Source organism: Vulpes vulpes, chromosome 12, assembly GCF_048418805.1.
Source record: "Vulpes vulpes isolate BD-2025 chromosome 12, VulVul3, whole genome shotgun sequence".
Lineage (NCBI taxonomy): Eukaryota > Metazoa > Chordata > Mammalia > Carnivora > Canidae > Vulpes > Vulpes vulpes.
The window spans coordinates 51085945-51107651 of NC_132791.1; the positions used below are offsets into that span (position 1 = coordinate 51085945).

Below are 21707 nucleotides of genomic sequence, written 5' to 3' on the forward strand. Positions count from 1 at the left end.
CGGACTAGGGGAATTTCAGGCAGGTTTAGGTTTGAATGGGAGACTCTAGTTGTAAGTCAGGTGGACTCTCCCTACTGCGGGCCACCTTTAGTGTATCATTCTGCCTTCAGAGGAGTTATTGGCTCTGAAATGGCCACCTCACGCTTGCAGCTGGAATTTATACCTCTTGTACACACACAACTGAACAAAGTTGGGCAGTGTCATTCCAGTCTTGCACAAGAGCCTCTCCAGTGGGGATAAATACGTTTTCAAACCTTATTTTTTTTTTTCTTAAGAAAGAAAGAAAAAAAACACCCTAACCAAAAACCCTCAATCTTAAAAATTCTTCCCCTGTTCTAGTTTTAGGAGAGTGGGAAATCTCTTCATTCTGTTATTTTAATTTGTCGCCGTTGTTAATGCTTGATCACTAGATAAAGGCATTAGGAAGGACGGAAGAATTTAAGTGAAAATTATTTGAGGTAGGGCCTTTAGAATGAGGAGTGGTCTGGGACATCAATTGTAAGACTATAACACACAGCCCTAAGTCACTGGTGTGGTCTGTACCAAAGGGGCCAGGCACAGGAAGTGTCCATCTCATCCTGCCATTTCTTCTAGTTCGGCGACAGCAGATCTCCAACAGCCCTTCTCCTTTTTCCCATAGAAAGTCTTGGAATACGTGTATTCTGGGACCTGCCTCTAATACCTTCAGAGCTAATGCTGCCCCCAGTCATCTAAAGGTGATTTATTTAAATAAAAGTGCAAACCTCAAGCTAGCAAAACACAGTAAGAACCTATTATATGTGCTGTTGATCAGAATTACAGCAGCTTCTACTTTTTGTTGGATTATGCCTTTGGATTTGTGTTAGGTTTTTTAGAGCCCCGTTCTTGGCATATAGGCTGGGAAGGAGCAGGGGCAAGGGGGACCCCACACCTGCCCTGTAGGTAGGTCCTCCCCTCATTCTACAGTTTTAGAAGTACACTGGGGGCCACCCCAGCTCTTTTGAGTGAGCCCAAGTGGGTCCCAAAGAGTTGTATAGCTTGTTTGCCTGGATCAAGCCTGCCAGATTGGTGTCTTATAGTCATTCAATAAATAATTCCTGAGAATCAGTTCTGAGTCAGGCACTGGGGACAGAAGCATGATCAAGAAATGCCCAGTCCTCCTTCTTGGGAAAGTGATGCAAGGAGAAGACAGGCAAGTGGCTGTTGTGAGGTTGGTGCCAAAGGTCGCAGTAGCTCCCAGGGTACCCCTAGAACAGTGACATGAGCAGGAGCAAGCTCTTTCTGGGTACAGAAAGGCCAAGTAGGAGTTTGGCTGGGCAAATGAGGGCAGATGGGGACAAGTGTTTGAGACCTAGGGAGTCCCACACGTTGAGTCTTAGAACAGTGAGAATAGAGGTCATATGGGGTAACTGCCAGAGGCTCAGGATGGCTGAATCCTGGAGGGAGTCAGGTGAAGCTACAAGAAGCCTTTTGTAGGCTTCTTCTGAAGGCTCTGAGCAGGAGAGAGACATGGCCGGATGTTTTTTATTCTTACTGGGAATGCTTCATCTCTTCAACAAATACTGAATGGCTTCTAGATGCCAAGCCCAACCAACCAGGGTCCTCCTCTATTGAAGTTCACATTTAAACTTTTCCTTTGATAGCCTTCCATCGAAATGGCTATCTTAGAGTTTGGCATAACCTTTAAAAGAGAGAGGAGAAAAAAAGAAAAAAATAAAAAAATAAAAGAGAGAGGAGGTATGAAGGAAAGTTTCCTCTTGAAGCAGGAAGACCGTGCCTTGCTATTGAAATGTAGCGCTGATTCCTGTAGTGTAGCTCACAAGCTTGTGGGTTTACAGAGGTGAAATTTTAATCCCAGACTAGCCTCCTGTAAACTCTTTCCTGAATAACACTTGTGTTTGGCTTCTGTTTTCTCCCCACCACTAAAAACCTAACACGTGAGGAAGAAATGTGCGCTGGGACAAAATTTGCGGTTTAGGATTTATTTATTATCTTAATTTGTCCTCCTCTCCTTGTTTGTAATCCCCTGGTTCACAGAAGGTAGACTGTAAGTTCTTTAATCATCTGGCTCACTTCATGATGTAGTGTTTTATGAATGGAGAGAGATGTTTTTCCTGATTGGCTGGAGTACACAGAACAAGTCTCTGTTCTCAGCCAATCAGAGTGCTGTTTCTGAACCCCAGCTCTGTGAGTGATAGTTGTGTAGTAGATCATCATGCCTCTGGGGACGTGACAGCAGTGACACCGTTAATCATCTGGTATGATAGCAGTGAATGGGAGAGAATGCTGTAAACAGGATTAGTGTCCCATGGTTCAGAATTAAGTGTCTCAGGTTTGCTGTCATGATTGGAGTTGAGGGGAAGGTGACAAATGCATGTGGACACATGGGCATTTATCCAGCTGCAGGGAGTGGATGGTGTAGTCCTCCCTCGTCAGCAGTGACTTAAACATCGCTCAGATTCCCCCCACCCCCCCGCCATCCTCGGGTGATGGAGATAGGGCTGTCCAACTAGCAGCTCCCTGGCAGTTCTGGTCAATATTTCATTCGGGATCGATATGCATGAATTCATTGCTTAGATAATAAAAGACCTCACAATCACCAGTTGCAGTGGTTTCATGAGCAACCTGATTAAGAGTTTTCTATGCTGTAGCCTTAGCAGAGGTCTGTGGCTTACAGATGTGAGGAAGGTAAGCATTTCTCCCTGTTCTCTTTTATCTTTTACTGAGCTAGCCTCACGGCAAAAGAGAGGTGGCTGGAGCCGTAGAATAATCAGGGAGCAGGAAGGCCTCCTCTACGCGGCTCCCATCTCAGTTGCCAGGGCATTTGTGGTATTCCCTTCCTGGGAATCCCTAAGGTGGTTCCACAAGCTCCTTGAAGTTTGAGGGTCTGGGTTCCCACAGGGATTGGTGAGGAATGTGTCCACAAATGGTCTCACTGAGAGTCCCTCACTTGTGTCTCACTTGCCACATCTCTGAATCCTGTGGCCTCTGGCCTTTGGAAATGCTTCTCTCATCTTTGTCAAGAGAACCCCATCCACTGTAAATACCAACCAATCAGTCACCAGTCAGCCAGCATTTGAGAGCCTACCAGGTAACAGGCAGGGTGGTGGGATCCCAGAGATACACTGGTGAACAGTGCCAACTGGTGTATCCCATCATGAAGACAGACAAGGAAATTGGCAGTGATGATACAACATAGCATCTGCTAAGGTTGGGGAGGTTGGCTTCAGGATATTTATATAAATTGGATCTAGAGTAGCAATCAGTTTAAAAGAAAGAACTGGAAATTGCATTTGCAGAGCACTTTGTTTTTATTTATTTGAGAGCAAGTGAGCATGAATGGAGGAGAGAGGCAGAGGGAGAGGGAGAAGCAGACTCCCCTCTGAGCAGCGAGTCCGATGAGGGGCTGGGTCCCAGGACCTTGGGACCGTGACCTGAGCAGAAGGCAGATGCTTAACTGATCAGGCCACCCAGGTGCCCCAGTAGTTGAACATGTTAAAGAGTGGTGGCAGGCTAAGGAACATTATGAGGGATTTATAGCTGGGCTCGGGGGCCAGAGCAGGAGTGTTGACTGAGGAAACAGGGAGCAGTCCAGCCTGGTCAAGCCCTTGTTGCTGGAAATAGGGGGAGATGAGCTGGAGGTCAGTGGGGCCTTGTATGCAAGGCTGGAATCTGGGCACCAGGCTGCCCCCAGTTAGCCTGTGACCAGGGAGGGCACAAGGCATGGCCACAGCAGAAACACAGAGGAGGGGGCCATGTGATAGATCTGAATCAGCAGACCACTAGGTAGGATCTCCAGACAGGGCTGGAGAGAGCATCGTAGACTGAGTTTGGGGCATGTGCCCAAGAATCAAGGTAGGAGTGAAGGCGGTTGGCAATGCAGCGAGGAGCCTGTTAGGGTGCCCTGTTGGGGAGGAGTGGAACAGTGTGGTCGTAGGTAGGACAGCCTTCTGCCCCTTTTACCTTTGTTGCCCTTCCTGGTAGTAGAGGGCTTGTCATTCTCAGGTCTGTCTTATTCATGGGATCCTCATAGCCAGGCTTCTTGCTAGTCTTGTGCCCTGAGGACAGACCATGTGCGTTGGTCACATCTCGGTTGTTGGGAGGCCTGTGGTCAGAGACTTACCTCTCACTCAAGCCTGCTCACTTCTCCATACAGCCCCTCTCAGTGTGTCTCTGGGTAAGCTTTGGGTTTCTGCAGGCAAGGTTCATGTCTGTTGTGATTGATTTATAGCCGGAGGAGTTGCAGAAGTAAAGACCACAGAGATCCCTTCAGGATCAACCACAGAATCTCTATTTCCTGGCCTGATAACAGTCAAAAACCCAGCTAAGCTAAGGTACAATGATGAATGGATGCCAAGTTAGCCTAAAGTCATGTCACTGTCTTCAAACTCGTGGGGCCCGCTCTAGGGATGAGGACTTGTGGTTTATTGAATGCAGTGCTCTCCTGGATGGTTAGTCCAGGAAGGAAGGACGCTGCTTTGTCAGTTTGACGAGACAGTATAGCTATTTCTCTTCTGAGCAACGTCAGTGCCTTGAAGAGAAGCCGAGTGTGTTAGAAGCCACTTTTTCTGTGACGTAGGACTGTCCATTTCTCAGAAGAGGCTGGATGCGGGGCATGGGTCAAACAGGGCCCAACAAGCTTTGGCTGGTTGCTCACACCCTGGCTTCGTGGTCCATTTTCAACCCGGTTTGTTATGTGACAGAAACTGGCTGTTTTCTTCTCTGCACAAATAGGTAAAGGACATTTCTCAACGCCTCTTGCAATTAGGCGTGGCCATGTGACGAAGTTCTAGTCGGTGAATCACGGTCAGTAGTGGTAGGCCCCACCTCTAGGCCTGGCCCCTGAAGGCCTCCATGTGTTTTCCTCCACTGAGGGATGGGAGGGGTCTGGATCCTAGAATCATGTGAAGAAGCACCAGCCCATCACGGAAACACACTTGAGATTTTCCACAAGGGAGAAATCAGCCATAGGGGCCTGTTTGTTATAGCAGCCAGGGCTGTCCTTGCCAGTACAAACATCCAATGGCAGTTTTCAAGGAGGTGACCTCTTTTCAAATTGTACATGCTGTTATTTTTATCGACTTTCTTGAGTGCACACTCAGTGAGTGCTTGTCAGGCCTTGTAATGCATGTTTTCATTCAGTTCTCCCACTAACTGTTCGGGTTCCATTCTGGCTTCATCCCTACTTGACAGCATAAAATCAGCTCTGAAGGTAATATTCTATCACATGCCCAAGGACATAGGCCACGCTAGTGGCAGAGGCACAACCTGAAGGAGGCCAGTCTGACTTTGGCATTTGAGTCATGAACCCTGGTGTTCCACAGCCACATTCATCACAGCCGCTCTCTCCCCATGTGGGTGCCTAGCCATGGCTGTCCATGGCTCCAGAGACCCCTGATGAGGGGAATGGACCTGGCACATTCTTGGGTTTACCTGGAGACTGCCCAGCTACAAGATGGTTTTCTGAAAGATATTTTTAAAGTCAGCACACATTCCTGGATGTCATGAGGCTGCATGGCTTCGTCAGAAGGCTCTCAAAGCTGCAGCCGCCGCTTGGGCACCTCTAGTTAGAAGTGCAGGAAGAACATGCGAAGGGGTGAGGAACAGGAGCTGCAGGACAAACCCTAGGAGAGGGGCTGCTTTGTTGGGAGTCTGACTGAAAATTAAGTTCTCCTTTCAGCAGAATGGCACTTGAGGATCCATGAAAGTTAAGGTCCTGCCAGGGACCCAGGGACTTAGGAATGAGCGGATCACAGGGCCTGGCATCAAGTAGCTTACAGTTCAGATAAGCTAGAGAGGCAGGCACACATGTATGTGCCATGATATGTGCTTGGCAACATGGAGCAGTGAGTGACTCCAGTCCATGGTCCATTTGAGGACAGGCATCTCATGAGTGTCAGTTCAGCAGATTGACCAGAGGACGAAGGGTGTCAGTGGCAGGAGAGACAGCATGTGTAAAGCCATGCTCCTCGCAGCGCAGGGAGTCAGGGGTGACCTAGAGAGGGGCATCGGCCCCAGGCCGGGGTGACAGGAAACAGTGCCGTGGAAGTAGCTGTTTGTGGCTGGCTCAGGGTCATGGGGAATCAGCAAGGGGACCTAGATCCTCTGGCCTCCATGGAGAGGGTCTGGAGCTGAGGACAGTGGGTGCGGAGAGCTGAACTAGGGCAGAGTGGGTAAAGGGAAGGGAAAAGGCTCGAGATGTTATGAGGTGGGTTCAACAGAGAGCTAGGCTCATGGCTGGGCCCTGTGAAGGTGGGCAGAGAAGTAGGGCTCAGGTTGACTGCTGCTTGGTGGCTTGATGCATGAGGTTGTCACTGCTGAGAAACCCAGAGGAGGGAGTTCCAGGTGCCCGTGGGACTTTCAAGTGGGTCCTTGCCACAGGCAGGCAGAACAGAGCTATGGGGCCCCGCAGCCAGGTATGCACCTGAGAGTCACCAGCACGTCCATGCAAAGACCAGGAGCATCACTTTTAAGGAATGAGCATTTCTAGGGCCTCTGGGGTCCCTGAATGCTAATGGCTCCTCTCTGGGGCCGGACATTGCCTGATTCCCACAGAGACAGCCCCAAACATACTCAGATAGGTCTGCCTGGAGATGGGAGCTGAAGCCTGGGCTCCAGGAAGAACAAGGCTGAGCTGCATGAATCATCACTGACCGTAGGCCTCTCCTGCTGGAGGGGAAGTGTTCACTGCCTTTCATGATGATCATTTAAATGACTAGGGTTATTTCTTCTCTCTCTTCTCCACCAGCTCTGGAAGAACAGGGACCACATCTGCCTTGGGCCCTTCTCTCTCTGTCCCCAGCAGAGTTCTTGAAGTAGATGTGTAAATGACCTAAATGCTTTTAGCAAACATTTGAGACCTAGAATGCTCTTAGCCAACATGTAGACCTTAGTGGTGCTTGCTAGGAGTACAGGTAGGGGCAGCGCTCTGAGAGCCTGCACTATGATGGGAGAGATGGGTGTATGTGGACATCATTGTGGCGTGAAGTGCAGGGGAGCCCAGAGGATGGAGTGGCTGTATCTGAGCACTCAGGGAAGAGTTGGCAGAGGGCAGAGAACAAGTGTGAGAGATAGTGGAAGTCCTGGCCAAAGGGCATAGCCACTGCAGGGGCTGGCATTTGCAGGGAACAGTGTGTGAACCCCCCCCCGACCATGTCCCAAGTTTGGACTGCTGGAGGTATGGGGTGAAGCTGGATGGATGTGCCAGGCCTAGATTTCTAGAACATTGCGTGACAGGCCATGGGTCTGGATTGTACCTTGGGAACTATGGCAGCTACAGAAAGCTTACAGACTAGGGCCATTGAGTATTCAGATCCGTATGTACTACCCTCGGAGGGCAGGTGGATTGGAGAGTAGGGCCTGTGGTGGGAAGACCTCTTCACATATTTGTGATCACTTGATTAGTGATGATCTGGATTCAGTCATGGTCAGGGTGGAGAGGAGAGGCCTTCCAAGAGTTGTTGAAGATGGAGCATCCTCTGGCATTTTGGATGGGGATGGGGAGGAAGAGCAGGGAAAGATGAGCACTTTTCCATCCTCTGCAGACAGGCCCTGCTAGTAGACTGAAAGTGTGCTGAGGGCCGATGAGGGCAACCTGGCTATCTGCTGGGCTCCTGTGAGTCGTTTTTGCCCCTTACAGGTACAGGATCCTAGAGGTAGAGCCTCTGCTTTCACCAGAGGGCCTAGGTGTCAGGTGTTACATGTTCATTCTAGAGGTGGGTGACATCATTTTCTCTTCTTTCACGAAGGCTTCCACATATTTGTCCACTCTGGTCTCCAGGGTCTACAAATTCAATTATTAAACAAGTGTGTAGGACATAGCCAAGAAATCCCATTTCTTTCACATCATGTGGCAGAAAGGCAAGAGACTTGAGAGCACTTGTTGTCGGAGTAACCTTTAAATGTAAGTGACCAATTAAATCGATGTTAGGGTATAAAATGTGAAAAGCATCGCTGTTGTCTTTTTCTAGGGGCCAGAGTGCTCCAGTGGAGTGCCTAACTGGGCTCGAGGGGCTCAGTGGCTGCAGGCAGTGGCGTGTCTCCCTGGTGCCTAAGCGCATGGGGAAGGGGAAGCGGGGATGCGTCATGTCCATGACCTCACACCCGTGCCTCTTGCCTCCACAGTGTGCTTACTGACTGATCCACGTCAGGGCCACCGCCATGTCGAGCCGGGGCGGAAAGAAGAAGTCCACCAAGACCTCGCGGTCCGCCAAGGCAGGAGTCATCTTCCCTGTGGGGCGGATGCTGCGCTACATCAAGAAGGGCCACCCCAAGTACAGGATCGGTGTGGGAGCGCCTGTGTACATGGCCGCTGTCCTGGAGTACCTGACGGGTGAGTGTGTCCGCCCCCCGCTGCGTGCCCATGGCAGCGCTTCTGACACGTGTCATGGGACCAGTTCAGTTTATTTTATTTTGAAATTTTTCAAACCTGCAGAGAAGTTACGAGAGTTGGATGGTGAACGTTTTCATCTGGGTGCCCCAGTTGTTCACATTCTGCCCCCTTTGCTCTCTCTCCCCACACTGCGTGTGTGTGTGTGTGCGTGCATATGCATACTTGTGCACATCTATACATTCATTTTTGGCTTTTTTTTTTTTAAAGAGTTTATTTATTTATCCATGAGAGAGAGAGAGAGAGAGAGAGGCAGAGACACAGGCAGAGGGAGAAGCAGGCTCCATGCCGGGAGCCTGATGTGGGACTCGATCCCAGGACTCCAGGATCACACCCTGGGCCAAAGCAGGCACTGAACCGCTGAGCCACCCAGGGATCCCCCATTTTTGGCTTTTATACAGTCCACTTGGAAATTTCTTTAATGGCCCCAGTAGTAGCCTTTATAGTTTTGTTTGGTTTTCTTTCCTGATCCAGGATCCATTTTAGGATCATACATTTCTTTTAGTCTTTTTTTTTTTTTTTTTTTTAAGATTTAAAAAAATTTATTCATAAGAAACAGAGAGAGGCAGAGACACAGGCAGAGGGAGAAGCAGGTTCCCTGCGGGGAGCCCAATGCAGGACTCAATCCCAAGATCACAACCTGAGCTGAAGGCAGACGCTCAGCACTATACACAATCGTATCATTACTCAGTATGGTTCTCAGATTGCTTCACATTTGACATTCAGGCTGGTTCTGGTGTCCTTTGTGATGGCCTCTTCCATTCTTAGACATGGAAGAGGCCATCTTACTTTCTCACACGAGATGTTCTAGTCACACATTGAATTTTCCAGTCTCAATCTTGGAATCAGCTAATTCTCGGGGAGGGCGGGGGGTGGTCCTTTTCCCAGAAATAATCTTTGTCTCACTGGTGGCTTCATGGCAATTGTGGGAAGCCAGCTGGGCAAGGATAGCATCCCCACTTTTAGTGATGATAAAGCCAGCATCAAAGCTTAAGAGAACCTGCCTGGGGCTGCATATAGCCAATATGGAGTTGGGAAGGGACCCAGATCCTGTTGGCCTGTTGTAACACTTTTACCACTTACTGCTCCATGCACAATTAGGTTATATGGCAGAAAGGGCACCCTTGATTCTTTCAGCCACCTGTCCTACAGCCAGACAAGGAGACTTAGCGAAACAAGGTGCCCTTCCAAAGTGGTAATAGGCAGCAGGAGAGCTGGATAACTTCTTGCTCTTCTAAGTCTCTCAGTAAGGCAGGACCAAGGGTTCCACCATGAAGAACATGGTCATGAGGTATATAACGTTTTTGTGTTCTTTCAAAAGCACCTAGGCACAAAATGTCTTTGGTGTGTTATAGTTGGGAGGCATTTGTACTTCTGGGACATTTAAAACTGCTTCTCAGAGACTCTTAGAGGTGGCATGCCTGGTAGCACGAGCTAGGTATGATTCTTCTCATTCTGTAGATGAGGAACCAGAGGCCCAGAGCTTGTGATACACCAGGAAAGCCGTGTAGAACATTGGCAGTTACATTGGGAGGAAGTTACTAGATAGGAAGCAGAGGACATTTTTTAGTTCTGGCTTGGCAGTTTACATACTATGTCACCTAGAGTGATTCACTTAAACTCTCTGGACCCCAATTTCCATACAACTCAAATGTTGACAACAGCCTATGCTTCACCAACTCCAGGCTGCTTGACAGCCAAAGGGCTTTGTTTGAGCATAATGGGGAAGGGCTGTGCATACAGGCCACGACTCCTGGTTCCCGAATGTCATGATGTCCCTGTCATTGGGATGTCCACAGACCACTATCATTAGGTCAAGTATCACATCAGTTTCATTTCTTCCATCAGGTTTCTATTTTTTAGTTTGTAGGGTGAGGGTGGGGGATACCATTGTTCTGAGGTACATATCTGAGGTAGTTATTATGTGCTACACGGAAAATCTGGATGTTTTCCTTGTCTGTGCCTGGCAGGCTCTGGAACTGAGCACAGCGCTCATGAGTTTGAGGTCAGCAGGTCCATTTTCATGGGACCAGAGACCCTGAGTCTTTTTTGTACCCATGCCCACTGTACCCATCCCCAACTCTCACGGTTGGGTGGTAGTGGTCACAAAAGGCAGTGGGAATGGTCAGGGTAGCTTGTCACTCATACTAGATGGTAGGTCAAGGTGAATTTTTACTCAGGTGTCAGCCATGTTAACCCCTGTCTGTTAAGAATACATATTTTTAAGTTTCACCAAGTCCTTCCAGGAGAGCTATAGTTAGCTGAATCTGAGCCATGTTTTCTGCCTGCCTGCAGTGCTGAGTCACTGGCTTGCCATTGCCCTACTCCTGCCCCCACCATGGTGCCTGGCCTACAGGACAGACACTTTGGGAGACATCCTGAGACATGAGTGCGGTGCTCAGGCACTGTGTGGTCACGTGTGCCCTGTTGCCAGTTGGGGAAGTAGCCGAGCTCTGCAGCCACATCCAGTGAAAACACTGCCCTGTTGCACCCCTCAGAACAGTGCCACATGCCTTCTCTGAGTGTGTTGGCCTGGGATGTGGCCACGTGTGAGGATTTGGAAGTTCTGAGTGTTTGCCTGCTCAGAACTTTGGTTTTATTCCAGGAGTGAGAAGAGAAGGTGGACAAGCCCTCTTTCTGCTCTGCTCCTTGATTTGGTTTTCCCTGAAGACACTTTCTCATTCATTACACACACTTATTGAGCACCTGCTGTGTATCAGGCACCAGACTAGGCTCTGTCTGCGAACACAGGAATGACTGGGGCAGAAGTGATCTCTGTTCTGTGCCGCTCATGGTCTAGTCCGGGAGAAAGAACCAACCAGCCCAGATGGTTACTGCCTGTGAGAGATGCCGTGGAGAGTGTAAGCAGGCCAAAGCAGGGCCTGGGTGCCTGGGTGCCTGGAGAGGAATGGGCTCAGGAAGGCTTCTGTGAGGAGGAGATCTCAGCTGAGGCCTGGAGAAGGAGGTGGGGCCCACTCAGCCCTGTGAGAGCTGGGAGTGGGGCTGTGCCACCCCCTCCCTTGCATTCCATGTGCCTGCTGGGTGCCAGCTACATCTTATCCCCAAGCTGGAAGAGAGAGAAGCCCCAGTACCAGCCCTTGAGCAGCTTAGGAGCCTCGACAGGGATGTGACCCAGACATCGTGCTCTGACATGAGTCTGTGAGGGAAGGATCACCCTTTCAGCAGGTCCTCACTGAACATGCATCCAGTCCTGGGATAGAAGCCAGAGCAAGACCTTTCCTCACCCCAGAGAGCCTTCTGTTCAGAGGCAGGCACAGGCAAGAAAAGGATGGTGTGTAGGTTTGTTTGTAGTTTGTTAACCAAAGCTATCCCACTTGGGAGCTATCAGGTGAGCTATCTGGTCATCACCTGAAGGGCCATGTAGAAGGATTGTGTTCTCTGCGTGGCCCAGACTCTTGCAGACTGTGGTATACACAGTTGCAGGCATGGTGATGGAGGTGTGCCACATGGCACCCTTCGACATGGCTGGGCCAGGCCTCCTGCCTTCAGCAGCCCCCAGTAGAGAGTTGAGGGGTCTGGATGAGATGGTTAATAGGACTGCTGAGCTACCAGGGTCCTGCTGGGACCAGGTAGCTGTGGAGCAGGGAGCTGAGGTCTCCACGGTGGCCAGCGCTGAGGACCAGATGGGATGCCACCGTGTTCAGTGGACATCAGGTAGAGGCAGGAGAGCTGTACGGCTAAGATGTGGACTTGGGGTGTCTGAAGGTGCCATTTCCTAATTGTGGCCTCAGGCAGGTCACTCACATTTCTAGGCTGTGAGTTGATTATCTGTACAATGGGGCTATGGTGACTTTCTCCTATGGTTATAGAGGCTGCAGTGAGGGGATCCAGGGGACATGCTCCTCCTATGCCCACACAGTGTAAGTGCCCAAAGCTAACCCTTAGCACTGGGGGTAGGCAGAGAGAGGAGGAAGTCCCTGTACCACTGCTCTGGCTGATCACATTCCTTAGGGATGGTGATGGGACTGCCCTGTGTGTGTTGTCCTCCCATTGCCTAGAACCCATCGAGCCTCTAGCCTTACCAGGTGTGTGCAGAATGCCTAGGCAGCTTCAGTGCCTCCTCTCCCTGGTTTGTTTTAAGCGATACCTAAGTCTTCCTCTTAAAGCCTATACCAGCCTCAGCACCAAGATGTCTGTCTCATGTTGGAAGCCCCTTCTGTCCTGAGCACCTGGCATGTGCACAGACATCTTCCTGAAGGATTTTTCAGTTAGCCAGGAGCTGAGCATGCCAGAGCTGAGGCCACACCAGCAGAGTGTCTGAACCAGCAGTGGCCATTCTGGGCAGAGACCATCAGAGCCCAGTGACACACCCTGTGTAAAGCATGTTTCCAGGGGTGAGGGACCACACGAGTTCTCCTCCTTATGGTCTGCTCTTGGCTCAGGTAGATACGGGGAGGAGGTCATAGCCTTGGGTCTTGCTCTGAAATATGAAGTTGGCCTCCAGTTCTCCGCTTGGGTCCAGAGCCCAATCATCTGTCTTACTTAAAAGGAAAAGGCAACATCTGGAACAAGCTGAGGCCTGGAGGCCAGACAGCTTCTTCCCCAAATCTGTGTGCTCCTGCCTCTGCTTCCCTCCCAGACTCTCCCCGGAGCTCTTCCCAAGGAATGTGATGCTGTCTGTCTTCTCAGTGCCCTGGACGATGTAGGCCTTGCTTCATTCTGCAGACGAGCAGCACAGCAGCCCAAGCTGTCGGGGCTGCTGTGAGGATTGACTCTATCTAAAGCATTTAGCCAGCTCTCATCCTAACCACTCAATAAATGGTGGAAGGCAGTGTTATCGCATGGAAACTGAGGCAGTCAGGGCAGCCCCTGCCCAGCTGTCATCTTTGCCCCCTTGGGACTGTGGTACTTACCCCTTCCATGATTTAAATATCATTTAAGGGAAAAGGAAACTTGACTTGAGTCAGTTTGAAAGCCTTTGGAATCTCTCCCTTGTGCCCAGCACACCACTGCTGGAAGGTAAAGAAGATGTAAGATGAGAAATGAGAAACATGTAGCATGGCTTTTGCCCCAGTGAAATTTCCATTAATGTTGGGGACACACAAACCCAGAGACCAGTAAAGGAATAGGGCAAACAAAGGGGTAAGTGAAAGGCACTTGAGTCTTGCAGTTGGCGGGGAGGCGTTGTAACTGAAAAGTCTGTGGAAGAGCAAAGAGCAAGCACCCTTGTGATTTGTTGATCTTTTATTTTATTTTTAAGATTTCATTTATATATTTTAGAGAGCAAGAGAGCACAAATGTGAGGGAGGAGCAGAAGGTGAGGGAGACCATCAGAGCCTTCGACATGGCTGGGCCAGGCCTCCTGCCTTCTTAAGCAGACTCCATGCTGAACGTGGAGCCTAATGCAGGACTTGATCTCAGGACCCTGAGATTATGACCCGAGCCAGGAGTATGATCTGAGTCAAAATCAAGAGAAGGATGCTTAACCAACTGAGCCTCCCAGGTGCCGTGATTTGTTGGTCTGAAGTCATGGGTCAAGGAACTGTGGGTCAGTGTTGCTCAAACTGTGTTTAGCAGAACCTAAGTGTTTGATGAAATTGAAGAGGTATTCCACCAAAAAAAACATGGCTCCGTGGCTGAGCTCAGAAGACGGCTAGATTCACATCCCTCTTTTGAGATGGATATATGAATAACCTCAGACGAGTTTCTCAGTGAAGGAATTTGTTTTAGTTTGGGAACCACCAAGAGAGAGCTTTGTTTACTGCAAGACTCTTCAGAGCCTTTTACATATTGGTGTCATTGTGAATCCCCATGGGAGGGAACTATGCTAGGTAGTGGTTCCCAAAACTTTGATCACAAAAGTCTTTCAAGGAACACCTTAAAAAACCCTGCACAGCACAGTGTAGAAGACACTGGTGTGGCTTAAACCCATGAGAAACAGCACTCTGAGGAAGGCTAAGTGAAGACACAAGATTGAAAGCTACCACAAAGAGCAAACTTTGGTTTGTTGTTGCATCGAGGCACAAAGCTTGTCTTCAGAGGGGCCCAGTGCAGAGAAGGTGCCTCAACGTTTGCTAGGTGAGTGGTGTCTTAGGAAGCCCTTAGCACTTATTTTACTAAGCTGAGTTGCTCAGGTATTAACTTGGGGACAGCCTACCATACCCCTGAGAGAACAGGCCTGGCTCCTGTTCATCAAATCCAAAAAGATGTGCAGTAACATCTTCTTTCTTCCTTTTTTTAATTTTAGTCCAGAAATCCTGTCGTGTAGCCTGATCACAAATCTTATTCTACCAAGTTACCTCCTATACTTAAGCTTTTTTGCAAAAACCCAATCTACTCTCAGAGGGTTTCTCAACATTAAGGAGTATGGAAAACTCTCAAAGCTGAATTGTTATATTTATCACAAGGCATCTCTTGATCCCCACTCCTTCCGTGTTGCCAAGTCCTGCCCCTCCCACTGCCCCTGGATGAGACCTGGATATCCTTCTCCTGTCTTTTGTCTGGGAGCAGAGCCTCCCCCTCTGCTAACCAGCACCTGGCACCCTTTTGCGGTGGATGCTCTAATGGGAAGCTGCTGTGGTGAACTTTACGGGGCAGGTTCCTGACCCGGGAAATAAGCAGGGTTCCCTGGGTGGACTTTCTGGCCACTTTGTAGACTAAATGATGCCTGGCCCTTATGCCTGACTGAGTCCGACAATAAAAGGCCAAGGAAAAGGGATGACTCTTAGGAATAGACCTTGCTGTCTGGTTTGGCTGACAAAATGATCATCCTCATCCTGAGGTTCAGCTTGCTTGGTTTCTGATCCCTAACTGTGTCAGCCAAGTTATCGGGTGGGGCTGCACTGTGATGCTGCCCTAAGTGCAGTAGGGGGAGCCCTCTGTGTTGGCCCTGCATCCTGTTACACAGATACACTCATTTCAGCAAACAGCCATCATTGTGTGACTTTTCTGGGCTGAGAAAAAAAGGACCGGACAGGCTTGGCAGATGGGTAAGGCGGAGCCTGCATTTGGCACTGTCACTTACCTGGCCTCTTTACCACTTTCCTATCCAGGACACCTGAGTGTGTCCTGTACTCACCCAGCTAAAAATAGGGCAGGAAGAAGAGGACAGTCAGACTGACTCCTTGATGCTCCGAGGCTCCCTGAGGTCCTCCTGAGTCTCTTGCTTATTTGCCTGACCACCCCTACCTTAGACGAACACTTCAGCCAGGACCCACCTAACTCTCGCTGGCACCTTGGGCATTCACGCTGCCCTGGAGCTCACAGTACCCCACAGTGCTCACTTCTGCAAAGCCCTCTACTGTCTTCATATTCCTGAGCAAACCACACACACACACACACACACACACGAAAAGGAGGACTAGGGATTTTAATGAGACAGAGGGCTGCAACTAGGAAAAAGTTGGAAACACTGAAGTTGAAACTAGCACGCTGGATACCTAGTGTGTGCCGACAGAATTTAAACGCGTAATCTCATTTCAGGTTATACAAGCAGTTTGTGTTTAAAAACACAAGTAGCTAAAAGTCATTCATAATTCCACCACCTGGAGGTAGCTGCTGGCACTGAATGCCTTTTGTGTGCCCGTGCATGAAAGGGAGTTAGATTTTAGCCTAATTATTTGTTTTTATTAATATCTGTTGTTGATGATCTTCACTGATACCCAGTTGCAGAAACTCACCACTATACACAATCTTGCAAAGCAAGTTGCGAGGTATTTCGGGAGGTGCTCCCCGCTTTGCTGCACTGGCAGGCCTCCGTCTACCTCCTGGGGAATAGATGATTTTGTCGTGGGGAGACCTTGGAGGAGTGCTTGAAGAAGCAGTTTATCACAATGCACCTTTGACACTTCCCTTGTTATGTGGTATTGTCATGTGGTGTTGGATGGCCAGCCAGTTAGCACACCCAGGCGGGGCAGGCCTCAGGGCTCGAGAGGTGGCACTCCCAGAGCTTTGCTACCTGACCCATGATGTGAAGGTGGCAGCACGGCTTGATAGCACGCTTCTCCCAGAGGCACAGGAATCTGCCGAGGAGCTCAAACACTGACTTTGGCCTATCCACCACCCAGTCCTTCCAGAGAGTCCACAAAGTGGTCCACGAGAGTGTCAGTGTGACCTGGGCCCACTTCATGAAACAGTGGCTCCACTTCTGCTTTCTCGGGGCCGGGGCTTGGACTGTATCACTGGGATCAGAGAAGGGAAAGTCCTCATTGCTTTCTTCTGCAGTCATTTTTCTCCTAGTCTGTGACTGGTCTTCTTATTCTCTTCACAGTGTCTTTCACAGAGCTGAAGTTTGTGATTTTAAGCAAGTCTAGTGTATTGTTTCCTTTTTCATGTTTTGCACTTTTGGGGTTGTAGCTAAAAAATCGTCACCAAACCCGAGGTTGTGCAGATTTTCTCCTATGTTATCTTCTAGGAGTTTTATAGTTTAGTGTTTTCCATTTAGGTGTGTGATCCATTTTAAGTTAATTTTTGTAAAATGTGAGGTCTGTGTCTAGATTGACTTCTTTACATGTGGATGTCCAGTTGTTCCAATCTCTCCGTTTTCTTGAGGATGAGATGCATTGCCTGGGAAACTCAGTGGTCAAGGAGGCTCAACTGTTGCTTCATAATTTCCCGGTGAAGGGTAACATGCCACTTTCATTTCTGCCACTGGGGCCTGCAGATGCAGAGACAAGTTCCCTAGCAAGGGTTCTGTTTTCCCAGAGGCAATGGAAAAGCCCATAGAAAGACCAAACTTGTTCCTGGATTCAGGCAAGGAAAATGGTGTGCCCAAAACTAAGTGTGCCTCTCTCATCCCAGGCCTTCCACCTCGGATCACTTTACTTGTGATAGAGTACATCGTTTAGGATTTCATTTCGTGAGGTTTTTTGGTGATAAACTTTCTCAGGCTATAGTTTTGAACATGGTTTCTTTTTTTTTTTTATTAAAGATTTTATTTATCTTTTATTTATCAGAGAGAGAGAGCACAAGCAGGGGAGGGGCAGAGGGAGAGGGAGAAGCAGGCACCCCACTGAGCAGGGAGCTGGAGGTGTAGGGCTCGATTCCAGGACCCCAGGACATGACCTGAGCCGAAGGCAAATGCTTAATGGACCGAGCCACCCAGGTGCCTCTGAACATGCTTCTATCACATGTATAGATTTTAGCTGTTGTTTCCTCAGTGTCTCAACAGAAATCAAATATATGTTATTGTCTCATTCTTTCTCCATGTCTGTTTATTTCATTCATAGTTTTCATTTCTGTCTTGCAGAACTTATTTGTGGATATTTTTGCAGTCTCCTAGAACCATCTCCCTGTTTATTAATTCTCTCTTCAGCTGTGTCTTATCTACTATTTAATTCAGTCACTTTTTTTTTTTTTTTTTGAGAGCTTTGCACATGCACCTGAGTGAGGGCAGGGAGAGGCAGAGGGAAAGGGGGAGAATGGGTCATGAGCAGTTTCCACTCCCAGAATGGAGCCCAATGTGGGGCTCAATCTCAACAACCCTGAGATCATGACCTGGGCCAAAAATCAAAAGTCAGACACTTAACCAACTGAGTCACCCAGGTGCCCCCAGTCCATGAATTTTTTATTTCAGCTTTGAAACTTAGATTTCTAAAAGTTCCGTTGGTTTTTTTTTTTTTTTTTTAATCTGCTTGGTCATTCTTTATAATATCTTGTTTCCTCTTCATTTTTAAAGTTTTTAAAACTATATTATACATAATAATGTATTTATTCAAATAACTTGTTCTTTCCAGTTTAAGGAAAAAGTGGTACATATAATTGTATAAAGTGTACAACTTGATGATTTGATATCCATACACATTGTGGAATAATTACCAAGTTTATCTGAAAAATCCTAGTGATGGTAGTCTTTATACATCTATTTCTGCTAGATTTTGAGTCATCATTCAGAAAACCTACTGTTCTACAAGATTACAAAGGAATTCCCTCATGCTTTTGCTTAGTATTTTTATGGTTTAATTTTTTACATTTTTACTTTGATCCATTTAAAATTTATTCTGATACATTGTGTGAGATAGGGATTGACATAATTTTATTCCAGATGGTTACCCAGTTAGGTACCTCAACACAACTGGTTGAATATCCCATCTTTTTCTTGGTGTTCTGAGATGCTTCCTTTACCGTACTTGATATTTCTAGATTACTTAGGGCAATTTTTGGACTTTGTTTCTTTCCTTGGACTGTCTAGTTACATACTTTGTTTTTCATATCTGGTGGGTCTTTCACTTTCTTCAATTTTTTTTTAGTAGGTTATGTATACCAATGATAAAATTCACATGTTTCTACAGGACGTACAGTGAGACATGCATTTCTCTTCCTGCTTTTTTCCCTACCCCGTTTTCCTCCCAAAAGATAGTGTTATTACTTTATTATGTATATTTTGTATCTTTTTTTTGTTCTGTATCTTTCTTTTTTTTGTTGTTCTTTATAATAGTTCTGTATCTGTATCTTTCTAAAGATACTTTTCCTTTTTCATTTCAAAATCTAAAAACTGAAATGCCAAGAAATAATCAGGATAATGGGTACATGTGATATGCAGAGACTGACATTTATATTTGAGCCAGAATCTTGGTTGGGAGAATCTGAGAGTTGCTGATCTGCCCCTAACATCTCCCCAAGCACTCCTAGACCCCTCAGCCAACCCTAAGACCTGCCTTGAGACTGTGAGGTGAGGCCTGCCTGGACCCTGGGCCATCATGGGGCTGCTTTCCCCTGGGATCACTGCTTTATAGTTCACACTGCCTGCCATGGATCCTGAGTGTTGGCTCTAATACATGAAACCGGGCCAGCGCCTTGGAGAACATCCCTGCACTTCTATCCTGAATCACGGTCTGAATGCTGCAGTGTTTGGTTTACTCGTTTAGTAATCCATCTGTAATGACCTATTTGTGAAAGGGTTACCAAGCTCTGAGCAGGTGCAAGTGCCAAGCTGGGTGCTGAGGGTCAAAAAAATCAGTGTTCATTTCAACAGTTTGTAGTGAGTGTGCTGGGTCAGACCTATCAGAGGCCACATTCATGACCCCAGGGCTGGGAACGCACCTTCCCTACCTGTCCCTCATCACTGTGTGCTCAGCTACGGATGCTGGGGCTCACGTTCTGCAGCTGCTTCCTAAATAGCTTTTTACTCAAGGATGAGAAGACCAGTTAGAGGATGATGAATTTCAGGAGGATGGAATATTGCTAATGTCAGGTGCTGCCAGGAAATTGATGAGATGGGAGCTGAATTAGGCCCCTGGATTTTAAAATGAAGCATAATTAGGGTTATGCTAACGACACCAGGGTATGGTGGGCCAGACCAGCTGGAGGAGAGCCAAGCAGCACGGCACCTGTGAGTGGCAGACGGGAGGGTGTGGACAGTTTATCAACGGCTGATCTCTCACTTCTGTTACAAAATCCACTGAGGGTATCTCAGCTATACCTTGAAAAGCAGAGGAAGGCAGGAGCTGCCTACCTGATTTAAATAGCATCCCAGGAGGGGTGCTAGAAGTACCCCAGCGTCTCTCTATAGAGGACCATAGAGAATGGCTTTAAAGAACTACTTACTGGGAGGAGAAGGAAGTGGTAAGAATTCTAGAAATAGCTTCTCTCCTGATACCTTTCTGTTAAAATATCAGCCACTAATGAAACATATTTATAGTCCCCTTTCTTTGCTTGCCTGAAGGCTTCTATGTCTAGTCAACCCAGAATAAAACATTGTGAGAGCAAAAAGCCACTCCTCAGAGCTATAAATACATTGTAGCAGGAAGACAGATCCAAAGGGTATTAGCCACAGTCAGCCTCCCTCCGTGTCTCTGTCTCTCCCCACCGCCCCCTCCAGTTCTGGTTGCCAAGAAGATAACATAAACTCACATTGGACTTGCCAGGCTGCTCAGCCAGCCTGCAGCTCTGACCCTGGCTCCCACCTTCCCTTCCTTTATGTCTTTACTCCTTCATTTTACCCCTCACCTTCCTTTTCAGGCAGGTGCCTTCCATCTGATGGCCAGGAAGCAGGTGCTCCCTGGTACTTCAGAGGGCTGTGGTGGTGCCTGATGCAGAGGTGTCCTCTCGAGGGATAGCCTGTCATCCCCACGTACACGGGAGACCTGTGCAGAGTGGCCTCTACAGAAGACATTTATCAATGTTGTCCGCATCAGAAGGAGGCTCTTTCTCTGCCATAGCTCACATCTCTTGCCTGCAGGACTGTGGGAACCATGTGGGAATCCAAGGTCTCTGGAAAAGGCCTAATCATAGGCTTCCTTGCCATGGCTATCCTGATTGATGCTCATTGTGGTAACTGGTAACCGACGTTGTCACTGGTAAACATGGATCTGCTGCCTCTATAAATCTGGGGATTGGCTGCTAAAAGTCAGCATCAGAAAAAGGGTACTTAGGTTGAGGAGCATCAGTTTCCCTGCCCTCCCACCTCCACCCCAGGCCCTGGCAGCCCCCTATTCCAGATTGAGATTGTGGTTTGCGGCAATGTTCGTGCTTTGAGTGCTAGGCAGAGGCAGAGCCATGTAAGTAATGAAACAACAGCCTTATAGTGAACACTACGTGCCAGACACTGGCTCAGTGCTTTACATTTGGTAGCTCACAGGATCCTTAAACTGCCCCTTGTGCTTAGAGTCCAAGTAACCTCTGTGAGGCCACTGGAAGAGTAACCCATCTTTGAAGAGTGTCTCTTGCAGGCTCTTCTCAAGAGTATGGACCTTAGCAGTTATCAGGAGAGCTGGGTGGGGGTCTCTAGCATCTTCTGTGTCTTTAGTGGACTTTGATTGCAGGAGGATGGTATATGCCCAGTCCTCTAAGGCTGACTTAGATACCCAGTGGATCCACAGGGGCAGGCTCTGAGCAGTTGCAGGTAATGTGCAAGGGCTGGAGATGATCTTATGGTCTGGCATGGGCAGAGGGGACACAGGTCCTGCAGGGATGAGCCTGGAGGGACAAAGAGTCACTGGCAGGAAGGAGATGGGTTTAACATAGGAGGGCTGGTGGTTGTTGGCAGGACACATGCTGGGTTATGGAGAAGGGGCAGTCTGGTCAGTATGGGAGGTGCTGGCTGTGGCAGCAGCAGCAACACAAGTGAGGTTCTGGGGAGAAAGAGGAACCACAGAGTCCTTGGAGAGGGGAGGGTCGTGCCCTGCCCTTGGTGAGGGGATCGTATAGCCCAGTGGCACTGAGGGTAGACTGGAGGGCCAGGAGCTTTTTGCCCAACGTCCCTTCAGGGAAGAGGGGGTACAATCCTGGGTGAAACAGCTTAAATTGGACTAGTGGCCCTCCGTACCAGGAATCTGCTTGGGCAGACAAGCCCAGAGCCTCCCCAAACTATGGCACACTCATAGTGTTTTAAAAACAGTCAGGAGAAGAACCTGAAAAGTCCAAATGCTCAGAAATCTTG

General features: G+C 48.4%; 1 protein-coding gene across 14 annotated transcripts in view; it reads left to right on the plus strand.

Annotated features, from left to right (window-relative positions):
• The window catches only part of MACROH2A1 (macroH2A.1 histone), a 78516-nt gene that overhangs the window by 2141 nt on the left and 54668 nt on the right, over nucleotides 1-21707 (plus strand). For 12 of the 14 annotated variants that reach the window (XM_072728564.1, XM_072728559.1, XM_072728567.1 and 9 more), the window contains exon 2: nucleotides 8104-8311. In XM_072728564.1, coding sequence (XP_072584665.1) covers nucleotides 8140-8311 — 172 coding nt within the window. In that variant the 5' untranslated portion in view covers nucleotides 8104-8139. Of the gene's footprint in view, nucleotides 1-2335; nucleotides 7883-8103; nucleotides 8312-21707 lie in introns of those variants that run through there. The other 2 variants (XM_072728568.1, XM_072728561.1) reach the window with 2 other exon arrangements.